This window comes from Pseudophryne corroboree, chromosome 2 (genome assembly GCF_028390025.1).
Source record: "Pseudophryne corroboree isolate aPseCor3 chromosome 2, aPseCor3.hap2, whole genome shotgun sequence".
Lineage (NCBI taxonomy): Eukaryota > Metazoa > Chordata > Amphibia > Anura > Myobatrachidae > Pseudophryne > Pseudophryne corroboree.
The window spans coordinates 1045648430-1045661613 of record NC_086445.1 but is presented as its reverse complement, the minus strand read 5'-3'; the positions used below and the strand labels follow the sequence as shown (position 1 = coordinate 1045661613).

At 52.1% G+C, this 13184-nt stretch overlaps 1 protein-coding gene across 5 annotated transcripts in view; it reads right to left on the bottom strand.

Annotated features, from left to right (window-relative positions):
• Nucleotides 1-823: 823 nt before the first annotated feature.
• Nucleotides 824-13184, bottom strand: part of POPDC2 (popeye domain containing 2) — a 47191-nt gene continuing 34830 nt past the window's right edge. For 3 of the 5 annotated variants that reach the window (XM_063956867.1, XM_063956865.1, XM_063956864.1), the window contains exons 2-5: nucleotides 10229-10742; nucleotides 8073-8181; nucleotides 3968-4465; nucleotides 1257-1346 (exon numbers count right to left, since the gene is read on the bottom strand). In XM_063956867.1, coding sequence (XP_063812937.1) covers nucleotides 4001-4465; nucleotides 8073-8181; nucleotides 10229-10716 — 1062 coding nt within the window. In that variant the 5' untranslated portion in view covers nucleotides 10717-10742 and the 3' untranslated portion in view covers nucleotides 1257-1346; nucleotides 3968-4000. Of the gene's footprint in view, nucleotides 1347-3967; nucleotides 4466-8072; nucleotides 8182-10228; nucleotides 10743-12130; nucleotides 12156-13184 lie in introns of those variants that run through there. The other 2 variants (XM_063956866.1, XM_063956868.1) reach the window with 2 other exon arrangements.

The following is a 13184-nucleotide window of genomic DNA, read 5'->3' as shown; positions in this document are numbered from 1 at the left end:
CTATTCCCCACACCCCTAGTGGTGGAGATTGCAGGCTTAATGGTTAAAGAATAGATAGTATTGTATATTACAGGCACACTATAGGTCCCAGCAAGCCTGCCCCGACATGCTGGCACTTGTGGAACAACAAGTGTCAGCATGTCAGGGCATTAAGGGCCAACTGGCACCTGTAGTCCACCTGTAAAGAAAATATTAAAATAACCACAGGTATAGGACACCGGATGGGGTCGTATTTTGATAAAAATAATAAAAAAAAAACAAAATAACACGGTCACTCGCAGGCACTACCCTGGGAATAGACGGGCAATCGCTGATCAGCTGACAGTGTGGGAGTGGTTGCTATGGTAGTGACCGCTCTTAGCCAATCAGAGCTCCCCCGTTCATTTCAAAGACAGTATCCGCGAGTGAGCCGTCATTTCAGTTAGGCGTTGTATACGGTGTACAGTGCTGTCCGCCGGCTCGTTTGTGGTTTGTTGTTTTACCGAGACCATAGGAAGACAACTTGGACTTTTTTTATTTAGTTAAGATACTACACAGCTGACGGACATGTCCTGTGGATATTTTAATATTTTGTTTACCAGTGGACTACCTGTGTAGCATCATGCAGGAGCAGGCTTGCTGAGACCTGTAGTCCACCTGTAACAAACAATATATATTCTTGTGTTGGTGGGTGCGGGCTTGATGGTTAAAGAATAGATTATATTGTTTGTTACAGGTGCGGACCCTCCGTTTCTGACAGCAGCCCCCCTAGTTTGTAATGAGGATTTGATGCAATAAGACTGATAATGTGATTGTGCAAATGACTCTGAGGCATTGACAGGAATAAATGGAATCACACGCCTTTATTTTCCTTATCCAAAGAGGTTTCTTGTATTAATGGTGAACAGAGAACAAAACACTATACATGAACTCGCTGCCCGGTGCGTCCCGCGGTGACGCAGAGACCCTCGTAGCGATGGGATGTTGTGACAAATGTTTAGTATTAGGAAGATGTGCGGAGGTGACAATATGTGACCCTAGGCTGGCACCGCCAACTATACCACAAAATGTTTCTCTAAAGAGTAGACATCCTGAGGGTGCAGAGCATAGGGCGGTGGGATCCCACTGCTGGCAGTGCCGGCGCATGGGGCGGAGCCAGCAGCGACTGAGCTCACGCATCGTCCATCTCTCCCAAGGCCGTGTCACGCCGGCCATTGTGCCCGTGTGAGTGGATTCACACCTAGTGGGGTGGTGCTCGGAGCAGAGGGGTGGCATTGTTCCTTAAAGTTCTGGAGTTTGAGTTGGGGCCAGAGGAGCTCGCCCGTATGACAGGAGCCGCGGGTGACCCTTCTGAAGAACGGTGGAGGCTGGAAGATAAAGCAGAGGGGTCACATTAGTGCACAGATAAACAGGCGGGGGAAGGGCACTTACCTCTCAGTGGACCTATTGCCCCAGTCATGTGATAAGGGCTCATTTATTTTATACACCCCAAAAAGTATTGCATTTTGCAAACGTCTCTGAAGGTGGCAAATTCCTTATGTGGGGAGGAAGATGCCGCCCCCCATACCCCATAGTTCTAAGGGCGCTACTCGCTCATTAAATAATCCCATGATGCCCACTGATTGCCAATTTATGAAATGAAAACTTGCGGTCAACCCTCCATGGGTCTTATTATTCTATAGCCGAGATACCTGCTGTGGATCCCCCCTTACCAGTCACATAGCAGTTTAGGGCATACTGTGGTAATACCCCATCCAGCAAGCTATGAAGGGCTTGGCGTTTTGGAGCTGCCACATGTGTTTGTCCTCAAGCAAGCCTTGTCGGAGCCCAGAATTAAAGGGGTAGTGTTGGCCATACTAAGGGGTCTAGTGGAGAAGTTGCCCATGGCAACCAATCAGCATTGAAGTAATATTTATAATTTGCGTACTATACAATTGTACGGAACAGCTGATTGGTTGCCATGGGCAACTTCTCCACAGGCTCACTTCTCCACTCTTTTCACTGCTTCATGAATGGACCCCTAAATATCCCCCCCCCCCCCATATATAGACTGCCCCCGATCCACCCACCTTCCATCGGCTACAGGCTCAGCACAGACACCCCTATGTGTTTCCCAAAAGCACTCGCACTATGAATGTTACGGGGACACTTCTGACACCCTATTTAGTGGTGCACCCGGCAGCGGGTAACAACTAGACGTCAGTTCCACAACAAGTTACGTGTGACTAGATTCTGCATCATCGCCAGTCAATTACAATCGATGGGAATTGTGACCACCCACGGGATCGCATTGCACAGATCTGGTTGTTCGGGAACCAGATGGAACTGGAATATTTATGGAAAAGTAGAAAATTTTCCATTTCAATAATCAGTATCGTAATTAATGTGATTTTAATGGTACATAGGGGTACAATCACGTTTGGCGCGTGGAACCAACGTGGTCAAGAACTACCCGACCTGATCTGCGCACTGGTGCTGAGTGGTGAAATCTTATTGGCTGCTGATTTCCCCAGGCGCCTTTACTGAGGTCTCTAGCCACAATGGGGCGGATGCAGAGAGGAGCGTGTTTACCGTAGCAGCCGCGCCAGCCCCGACCTTGGTGCAAGAGCTGTGTATAATAAACAGGAGCACCCGTACGTATGTGCGTCACTGCACAGCCCGGTCTTGCGTGGGCACACCCTTGCTAAATTTATCCCATGTGTGAGCGCCCTGTTACACCCTTCAGCCACAAGTGGAGATGCGACCGAGTTACATGCGACTCCCCATCACCCGTAGATGTGTGCGCTCACCCCCGGGACATGCGCAGTGCGAATCCCTGCAAGATCCATCCCCAATACTGGCATGCGTTCAGCTCTGTTCTGCCCCAGTGACTTGAGACCCTGCGGGTGGGGGAAGCTTGTATACTTGTACAGCATTATCAGTATATAGCTACTGTTACTGTACGGGGTTGAGGTCACCGATACAGAACGCTGCTGATGGCGGGAACTGAGGCGGACAGTATTATCTATAGAAGACAATTATATATAATATCCCATGTTACCAGGCACAGAGAAACAATGCAGCGCAAGTCCAAACCAAGCACACCAGCCGCCACCACCCAATAACTACATCTCTGTCTCCCTGCTGGCGACATGCACAATAGCCCCTCATGCCAGGGCAGATACACACAGCCATGCCATCATGCAGCACTGTCACCTGGTGTCCTGGGCGACGCCTCTCACTGGTGCGGACGAACCGTGATCACATGGTATATAGGACTACAGGGCCTCTTACTCTAATACTTTACCCCTATACTCATTACTGCCCCGTATTACCCTTTCCCGCCTTATCTTGCTGTATGTCATCTGCTTCTAATAACGTACATCAGTATATAAGCCGTGACCGTGTCTCCTATCACAAATAATATATATATATATATATATATATATATATATATATATACTGTGTGTGTATATATATATATATATATATATATATAAAGTGCATCTTGCTGGATTCATATAAAACATGTAAAAGATCACATACACTGAAGCAGGCCCGGCCGACCTGCGGCTCAGCAGCTGTTGTCAAACTACAGGTCCCAGCATGCCATACCACAGTTTTGCTACTAGGGAATGCGAACACCGTGTCAGGGCATGCTGGGACTTGTAGTCTCAAAATAGCTGCTGAGCTGCAGGTTGGCCGGGCCCTGCGCTAAGGGAACGGAGATGCCCTGAGTCATATTGATGATGTCATAGTGATGATGTCATATTGATGAGTTGCTGAGCGCTTCAACGGGCAGTCTGGCATGCATAGGGAAAAAATGTTGACCCCCGCAATCAAATGTAAATATAATATATAGTGTTCGATCTCTGGCAATTGTCCCTCGGGGATTCTAGCTGTAAGTAACCTATTGGATGTGTGGTAACGCCAGGCGGATTCCCACTGCATTCTCAGCCACTACAAACACACACGCTGCCCCAGAATGGGCAGGCAGGGTGGTACTTACAGTGTCCTCCCATACCAGTTGCCTGGCCCCCTCTCACTTCATATACTCCCCCTCGCTCACATAATCCATAAAGGAACCAGGAAGCTCAGCAAAGTCGTCTAGTATGAGACTGCTGGAGTCCTCACCCAGATTGCCACTCTCGGGGCGAGAGCCTCTGTTAGCAAAGGACTGGTGAGGGAGGGTCGGAGCTGCCTTCTGCAGGGGTGGAGGATCCAGTGGAAGGAGTGAGGCCAGGGGCTCAGCGACTGGTCCTATGAGGTGCCCTGCGGACTCTGAGGACGGGCCCAGCACGTGGTAGAGGCTGGGGAGACGGATGTCGAAGCGGAGGCCGAACTTGGCAAAGAGCTTGTCGTTGAGGGCGTAGAGCTTCTGGCAGATGTCGTAGCCGAGAAGCGCTGAGAAGAGGCGGGAGATGTACTTCTCCCGTGCCAGGAGGAGGTAGAGCTTCTTCCGGGGCCAGCTGATGTAGGTGCTGTCCGTCTCCGCTGTCAGTGTGACCTGTGGGGAGACAGGATGATAAGGCCAAGAACACACCGGGATGCACTACAACTCTCAGCACCGTGGCAGGCACTGTTACCGGAACTCTTCAAGGGGCATTTGCTGGGTGGGTGGCCACCCTGGCTCACCCCCCTGAGGACCCCAGCTTTGCTCTTCTAAACATATATGGGGTTGTGTACATGCACAATGAGTCCCAAAGGGTCTTCTCTGTACATGAACCCATCCCCTCCCTTCGCACATGCTCAGACAAGCAATGAAGGGTCCTCGGGGGCGTGTACTGGAATTGCCGGCTCGTCCTCATTGGCTGACCCTGTAGGAGCTGCCTGAGTGTATTGATAACTGGCACTCACAGTCACATGTAGGTTTCCTGATACTTGAACATGATTGCAGCCAAGTAATCCCGTCACATACACCCAGAAGGACGCCCTATTGTGGGCCACATATTCATGACAATACAACCCGCCAGTTCACAAGTATCATGAGGCTCCTGGGATGTCACTTGTACCTGAAAGAATCATCCCAACAGTCCCGGCAAGATTGTGAACCCTAAAGAGGGGAGGAGTTAACTTACAAATGGGCTGTTCTTTGCCCAAAATGGTAATATTATATGTGTGGTACATAGGTGCCAACTTTATGGCTCTTGCCTTGGAGAGAGGGTCATTCAGCTGTCAGGTGTGGGGGGGCGTGGAGCAGGCAGGAGAAAGGTGCTTGAGGCATGGCACAGGCAGGAGAGAGGTGCTGGGGGTGTGGCACAGGCAGGAGAGAGGTGCTGAGGGGTGTGGCACAGGCAGGAGAGAGGTGCTGGGGGTGTGGCACAGGCAGGAGAGAGGTGCTGAGGGGTGTGGCACAGGCAGGAGAGAGGTGCTGAGGGGTGTGGCACAGGCAGGAGAGAGGTGCTGGGGGTGTGGCACAGGCAGGAGATAGGTGCTGAGGGGCGTGGCACAGGCAGGAGAGAGGTGCTGAGGGGTGTGGCACAGGCAGGAGAGAGGTGCTGAGGGGTGTGGCACAGGCAGGAGAGAGGTGCTGGGGGTGTGGCACAGGCAGGAGAGAGGTGCTGAGGGGTGTGGCACAGGCAGGAGAGAGGTGCTGGGGGTGTGGCACAGGCAGGAGATAGGTGCTGAGGGGCGTGGCACAGGCAGGAGATAGGTGCTGAGGGGCGTGGCACAGGCAGGAGATAGGTGCTGAGGGGCATGGCACAGGCAGGAGAGAGGTGCGCGGGGTCGTGGCACAGGCAGGAGGAAGGTGCTGGGGGCGTGGCACAGGTAGGAGAGAGGTGCTCGGTGGGCGTGGCACAGGCAGGAGGAAGGTGCTGGGGGCATGGCACAGGTAGGAGAGAGGAGCTGGGGGCATGGCACAGGCTGGTGGAAGGTGCTGGAGGCATGGCACAGCCCTGAGAGAGGTACTGGGGGAATACAGGCAGGAGAGGTGTTGGGAGTAGGGCACAGGCAGGAGAGAGGTGCTGGGGGTGTGGCACAGGCAGGAGAGAGGTGCTGAGCGGCGTGGCACAGGCAGGAGAGAGGTGCTGGGGGTGTGGCACAGGCAGGAGATAGGTGCTGAGGGGCGTGGCACAGGCAGGAGATAGGTGCTGAGGGGCATGGCACAGGTAGGAGAGAGGTGCGCGGGGGCGTGGCACAGGCAGGAGGAAGGTGCTGGGGGCGTGGCACAGGCAGGAGGAAGGTGCTGGGGGCGTGGCACAGATAGGAGAGAGGTGAGCGGCGGGCGTGGCACAGGTAGGAGGAAGGTGCTGGGGGCATGGCACAGGTAGGAGAGAGGAGCTGAGGGGTGTGGCACAGGCAGGAGAGAGGTGCGCGGGGGCGTGGCACAGGCAGGAGAGAGGTGCGCGGGGGCGTGGCACAGGCAGGAGGAAGGTGCTGGGGGCGTGGCACAGGCAGGAGGAAGGTGCTGGGGGCGTGGCACAGGTAGGAGAGAGGTGCGCGGGGGCGTGGCACAGGCAGGAGGAAGGTGCTGGGGGCATGGCACAGGTAGGAGAGAGGAGCTGGGGGCATGGCACAGGCTGGTGGAAGGTGCTGGAGGCATGGCACAGCCCTGAGAGAGGTACTGGGGGCATACAGGCAGGAGAGGTGTTGGGAGTAGGGCACAGGCAGGAGAGAGGTGCTGGGGGCATGGCATAGACAGGAGAGAGGTGCTGGGGGTGTGGCACAGGCAGGAGAGGTGCTGGGAGTGGGGCACAGACAGGAGAGAGGTGCTGGGGGCATGGCACAGGAAGGAGGAAGGTGCTGGGGGCGTGGCACAGGCAGGAGGAAGATACTGGGGGCATGGCACAGGCAGGAGGAAGGTACTAGGGTGGGGCACAGGCAGGAGAGAGGTGCTGGGGGTGTGGCACAGGCAGGACAGAGGTGCTTGGGGCATGGCACAGGCAGGAAGAAGATACTGGGGGCGTGGCACAGGCAGGAGAGAGGTGCTGGGTGCGTGGCACAAGGAGAAGGAAGGTGCTATGGGTGTGGCACAGGCAGGAGGAAGGTGCTAAGGTGGGCACAGGCAGGAGAGCGGTGCTGGGGGTGTGGCACAGGCAGGACAGAGGTGCTTGGGGCATGGCACGTGCAGGAAGAAGATACTGGGGGCGTGGCACAGGCAGGAGAGAGGTGCTGGGGGCGTGGCACAAGGAGGAGGAAGGTGCTGGGGTGGGGCACAGGCAGGAGAGAGGTGCTGGGGACGTGGCACAAGTGGAGGAAGGTGCTGGGGGCGTGGCACAGGCAGGACAGAGGTGCTTGGGGCATGGCACGAGCAGGAAGAAGATACCTGGGGCGTGGCACAGGCAGGAGAGAGGTGCTGGGGGTGTATTTTAAGCAAAAATAGGGACGCTACTTGTTCATTCCTACAATATGGAGATTTATAACTACTAAAGGAGCAAAATATTTTCCAAATAACTGTAATAGGGGCATTACTGTTTTTATTTTTATAGGGGCTTTATTAATTCTTATACAGTAAACGAGATAAATAAGTAGTAATGTACTAATGTATCATTACTCTGTTAAAGTGTGTGGTGTGGTGTGGTGTGGGGTGTGTGTGTGTGTGTGTGTGTGTGTGTGTGTGTGTGTGTGTGTGTGTGTGTGTGTGTGAAGACCCTGTCCTGCCGAGTACTGAAGACCCTGTCCTCCTGTGCCCTGGAGACCCTGTCCTGCCCAGTCCTGGAGACCCTGTCCTGCCCAGTCCTGAAGACCCTGTCCTGCCCAGTCCTGATGAGTCCTCAACACCCTGCCATTGCCTTGTCTGTATCCAGCCTGAATTAAGACTCTGCAGACTGTTTCCTATACTGCAATATTGTCCCTGCTTGTGATGTTACCTGCTTCAGCATTTACCCTGTGGTTGTATCAGCGAGTTACTTGTTGTATGTTACCTGTTATATGTTACTTGTTATATGTTACCAGTTATATGTAGCATGTTGTATATTACCTGTTATATGTTGCATGTTATATGTTACCTGTTATATGTTGCATGTTATATGTTACCTATTATATGTTGCATGTGGAATCTTTGCAATATACAGTGTTATGTGGAATAAAGCATCCTGGTATTGTTCCTGCTACTCCAGTGTATATTCCTGCTTTTCAGCTGCCGGTCATTGTTGTGAAATCATAACACTCACCTGGAAAGTTCCTTCTTCTGAGGGCCGCAGAGATTCCCACTCCGGAGAGTCCAGGAACTGATAGGGAAAAATGTAATGCAGGAACTGGCCGTCCAGACTCACAATCACCCTAATACAGAAACAAAGGCCCAGGTCAGCGGGAACGGAAACTTACCCCTCAGAAATTCCAGAATCAGAAATCTATGCGGTTACTGGGCCTGATACAAGTCTGTTAGCAAAGCCAAAAAGCTGACAACTGGACAAAACCATGTGCACTGCAAGCGGGGCAGATGTAACATGTGCAGAGAGCGTTAGATTTGGGTGGGTTATTTTGTTTCTGTGCAGGGTAAATACTGGCTGCTTTATTTGTACACTGCAATTTAGATTTCAGTTTGAACACACCCCACCCAAATCTAACTCTCTCTGCACATGTTACATCTGCCCCCCCTGCAGTGCAGCATGGCATTGTCCAGTTGTGAGCTAATTTGCTTTACTTACAAACAACATAAATCAGGCCCACTGTTCTACCACAGATATAATGAATATATATATATATATACAGGGTCGGACTGGCCCACAGGGGCAACCCCTGGTGGGCCCCACAGCCTGTGGGACCCACTCCCTCATTTAGGGATCGAGTTCCAGATTATGCACTTGAATTATACATTTTACATATGTTACATTATATTGTTGCACAGGACTATGGTGTATTTTATACAGTGCATTAATCTGGTAAATTTATTATGCAGTGAATATATTTATAAAGGGGCCCAGACCATACACTCTCTAATGGTTAGCCAAGCTTCACTGTTGGCTAGCCACACCCCCTCTGGATGCTGGTCACACCCCTAAGCATGGGCCCCTACTGCTGCAATCCCCCGGTGTGCCTTTTTGCCCCAGTCCGACACTATATATATATATATATATATATATATAGTACATCATACAGTGGATAGAAATGAGGAGTAGATAGAAAGTGGTAGATACTGTAGAACAGAGCAATGATCTGCAGAGCACTAGTGGGGGCCGGTTATGTGATAATCTGCAGAATATATTAATATGTATCTGTCAGGGGGTAGATGTAACAGAGCAATGCTCTGCAGATCACTAGAGAGGTCAGTAATGCAGTAGTCTGCAGAATACAACACTATCCGTCAGGGGGTAGATGGGACAGTGCAATGTTCTGCAGAGCTCTAGAGATGTCAGTAATGTAATAATCTGCAGGATATATCACTATGTATCTGCCAGGGGGTAGATGGGCTGGGGCGGATCTAGATGTTTCTTATAGGGGTGGAGGTTTCAAAATTAACCCTGACCCCTCCCCCTCCTAGTAGTGACTCCTCCCATATATATATATATATATATATATATATATATATATCTATCTCAATCATGTCGGTGTGAGCTTCCGGGCACGGAGGAGGCTGCTACTGCTGCTGCCGGTGATGATCGCAGGCTGAGCCTGGCAGTGTGGACGGTGTGCCCTTTGGCACTGCCGGTGCTGACAATGCAGTGGTGTAGTACCTGTCCCTGGCTGGGAAGCACTACTGGCAGGACACAGATTTATTCTGGCAGTCCACGTACTGCTCGGTCTGCGAATGTGCAGATGAGCCGTGCGATTGGGCGGCCAACAGGCACTTCTCCTGCAAGGACGGGCTGGGACACCGTGATGGAGAAAGAGCTACCGGACAGTCATAATCACTTGGTCCGGGTTAATGTTTATAACTATGTTAGGGGGGCGTTCGCCCCGCTCGCCCCCCACTGAATCCAGCCCTGTAGATGGGATAGAGCAATGTTCTGCAGATCACTAGAGAGGTCAGTAATGTAATAATCTGCAGAATATATCACTATGTCTCTGTCGGGGGTAGATGGGACAGGGCAATGGTCTGCAGATCACTAGAGAGGTCAGTATATAGAAAATAAAGGAAGTAGTGCAACAGTGAAATGTTACATACTATCTCACATATGGACAATTTAGTCAGTATATGATTATGAATACCCCCCACCCTGTGTATCTTTGTGTTCACCATAGAGCCGCCCATACACCGAGATCCGAGGGCCACGTACTCCTATGCAGTGTATCACCCATCCGTGGCGCACTACAAGTGGGCCCAGAATCTTATGCGCTATTGAAAAGAACGCCCCACCAGCCGCCACCCTGTGTAAGCAGCACCCACCTCCCAGAGATGAGCAGAGACAGGCGGTCTATGGGGGTCTTCCCCTCCAGTGCGTAGTTCTGGTCGGCGGTCAGAGCCTGGACCTCCATCCCGCTGCAGTGAGCAATCTCCTTGAAGACATGTAACGGAACCTGTAGAGGTCGGTAGACGGTGCGATACAGAAGGTCGTAGTCCTCGCCGTAAGATTCCCTGCGCAGTCGGCAGAGCAGGTGTGTGACCTGTGCCAGGCAGACCGCCAGCAGCAGCATGTTCCAGGTGACTATGTCCACGCCACAGGCAAACAGCCAGCCCCACAGGGTCATACACAGGAAGGAGAGGGCCATCAGCGCGAAGATGTAGATACAGCCCTTGACACCACTGCCACCCATGTGGGCCAGCAAGAGAACGATACAGGCCAGGTGGTACGGTCCCCGCTCCATGTACGAGTTCCAGTCCGCACATACGGGGGCGTGAAAGAGCTGCTGGATGACTGTCCTGTTACTTGCCATCGCTCCTCCTGGGCCACCTCCGATACCTGCAAAACAAGAGAAGACATCAGGGTGACGGCTCCCGTCTGATGAAGCTCCTGAGTGAGGCTGAAACGTTGGCGGCACTGATGCATGTTTTATTCTCTATATAGTTCCACTAAAGTAAATTTAAAAGCCCAAATCATGCCCTGTAAATGATTGCCACTTTAAAAAACATCCCAGATCATCCAGCATTCCGCAACTCTGGCAAACTCGGACCCTGTTACATATGCCCCCATGGGCCTGACGCACAGGTGGACGCACTGCTGATGCGGCACATACTTGAGCAATTTGTTGCTACTGCACGTGTCCCAATTGTGTCCGCACAGAGTGGCAGCTGCAATTTCATGTGCCAAGAAGTGTTCCTGGGAGGTGACCAGGGCCGACGGCCCATCTGGCAAATGCCAGAAGGGCCCATGGACTGATGGGACAGCCACACAGAGAGACGGCGCTCTGCTCGGCCGCCCAGCATACAGAGATATACGTGGGGTGTGCAGTGAGGCCACGCCCCCATGAGCTGTGACCGCGCCCCCTTTCTACAACATGTGTCTTCACATCAATGCCAGGGCTGTAATACAGCCCTAGTCCATCCCTGGCAGTGGCAGAGAGGGGTCTTAGCACGTGGAGACGGCCCGTCTTTGGGCGTGTCAGTGAAAGTAGCTGCGTACAGACGCTTGGCGCCATACTCAGACGCAGACTCTGCACCTGCCGAAGGACTGGTGCAAGCTCTGAGGGTGCGAGCTATGGCGGCGTCTCAGTTCTTGCACTTTCGGCTGCATGGATGTGCACCAGGGGAGTCTGTAGTAGACGGGCGCCTGTTTGCGTCCTCCCCATAATCAGGCGCTGACTCCTTCCTCGCCATGGGTGAGTTCTGTGCGCTATATGGATGGGGTCTGACACACGGGAATTATAGCCCTGAGCACGTCTGGTACAGGCAGTGTAGGGGGGCGGGGGTTTGCGCTAAGGCTGTCTGTGATATATGACTTAGGGGGATATGTACTAAGTAGTGATAAAAGTGGAGAAGTGAGCCAGTGGAGAAGCTGCTCATGGCAACCACTGTCTGTCACTGACCACAGTTACTGTAGTATTTGTTAATGCTTTCTGCCGGCTGTCCCTAGGCTGCGGTGTGAGTACTGGGACCCTATTCAGTAAGGATTGCAGATTACGCTTTTTAGCAGAATTTGCAATCCTTTTTTTTGCATGCTACCCACCCACTGCGATCACGCTCTAATCACGATTGCGCTGCAATTAGATCTTAATCGCAGAATCTGTGGATGCCTCCTGCCGGCGCAGCGACTAATGATGCGACCTAAATAACCAACTGTGTCTGCAATAGTCTGAGCCACAAATGCAGTCATTATAGTATAAATCAGTAATGAGATGTATAGTAACCCACCCACTCAGCGAGGTCTCTGCCGTCACTCCAGGTATACTGCTGTCTGCACCTCGTGCCTCCTGTAGGTGAGGGGTAACCATAGCGCTCAGTGGTGGAAAAGAAAATACAAAGGCCCAGATTTATCAAGTGATAAATAGCAGGGTGATAAAGTACCAGCCAATCAGCTCCTAACTGTCAAGTTACAGGCTGTGTTTTCAAAATGACAGTTAGAAGCTGATTGGCTGGTGCTTTGTCTCGGCGCAATGTAACGCTCTCCAAGGCTTGATAAATCTGGGCCGTAGTATGTCTGATAATGAGTTGGCTGTAATTACGCTCTAAACAAAGGTGCAAAATAAACAAATTCAGGAAGCTGCAACTGCTGCAGGACGTGCACTGGCCGGCACCAGTAACGTGCGGTTACTCCAGACATACATCATACGCACCCGTATCTCTAACCGTGATTTGCTCGCACAATATGCATTCGCTATTATACATCATTAAAACGTGGAAACACTCTGTGATATCTCTGATAAAGCTCTGTCCTGCGTATAATGGTGGTCATTCCGAGTTGATCGCTCGCTAGCTACTTTTAGCAGCCGTGCAAACGCATAGTCGCCGCCCACAGGAGAGTGTTTTTTCGCTTTGCAGGAGTGCGAACGCCTGTGCAGCCGAGCGCAGCAAAAATATTTTGTGCAGTTTCTGAGTAGCTCTGGAATTACTCAGCCGCTGCGATCACTTCGGCCTGTCCGGGACCGGAATTGACGTCAGACACCCGCCCTGGACACGCCTGCGTTTTCCCTACCACTCCCAGAAACCGGTCAGTTGACACCCACAAACGCCCTCTTCCTGTCAATCTCCTTGCAATCGGCTGTGCGAATGGATTCTTCGCTAAATCCATCACACAGCAACGAACCGCTTTGTACCCGTGCGACGCGCCTGCGCATTGCGGTGCATACACATGCGCAGTTTTGCCATTTTTTTACCTGATCGCTGAGCTGCGAGTGACCCCTAATGACTGAAACACTCACACAGAACCGTCATGCATGAAATGCAGGAAGCACCTGTCAGCGCTGCG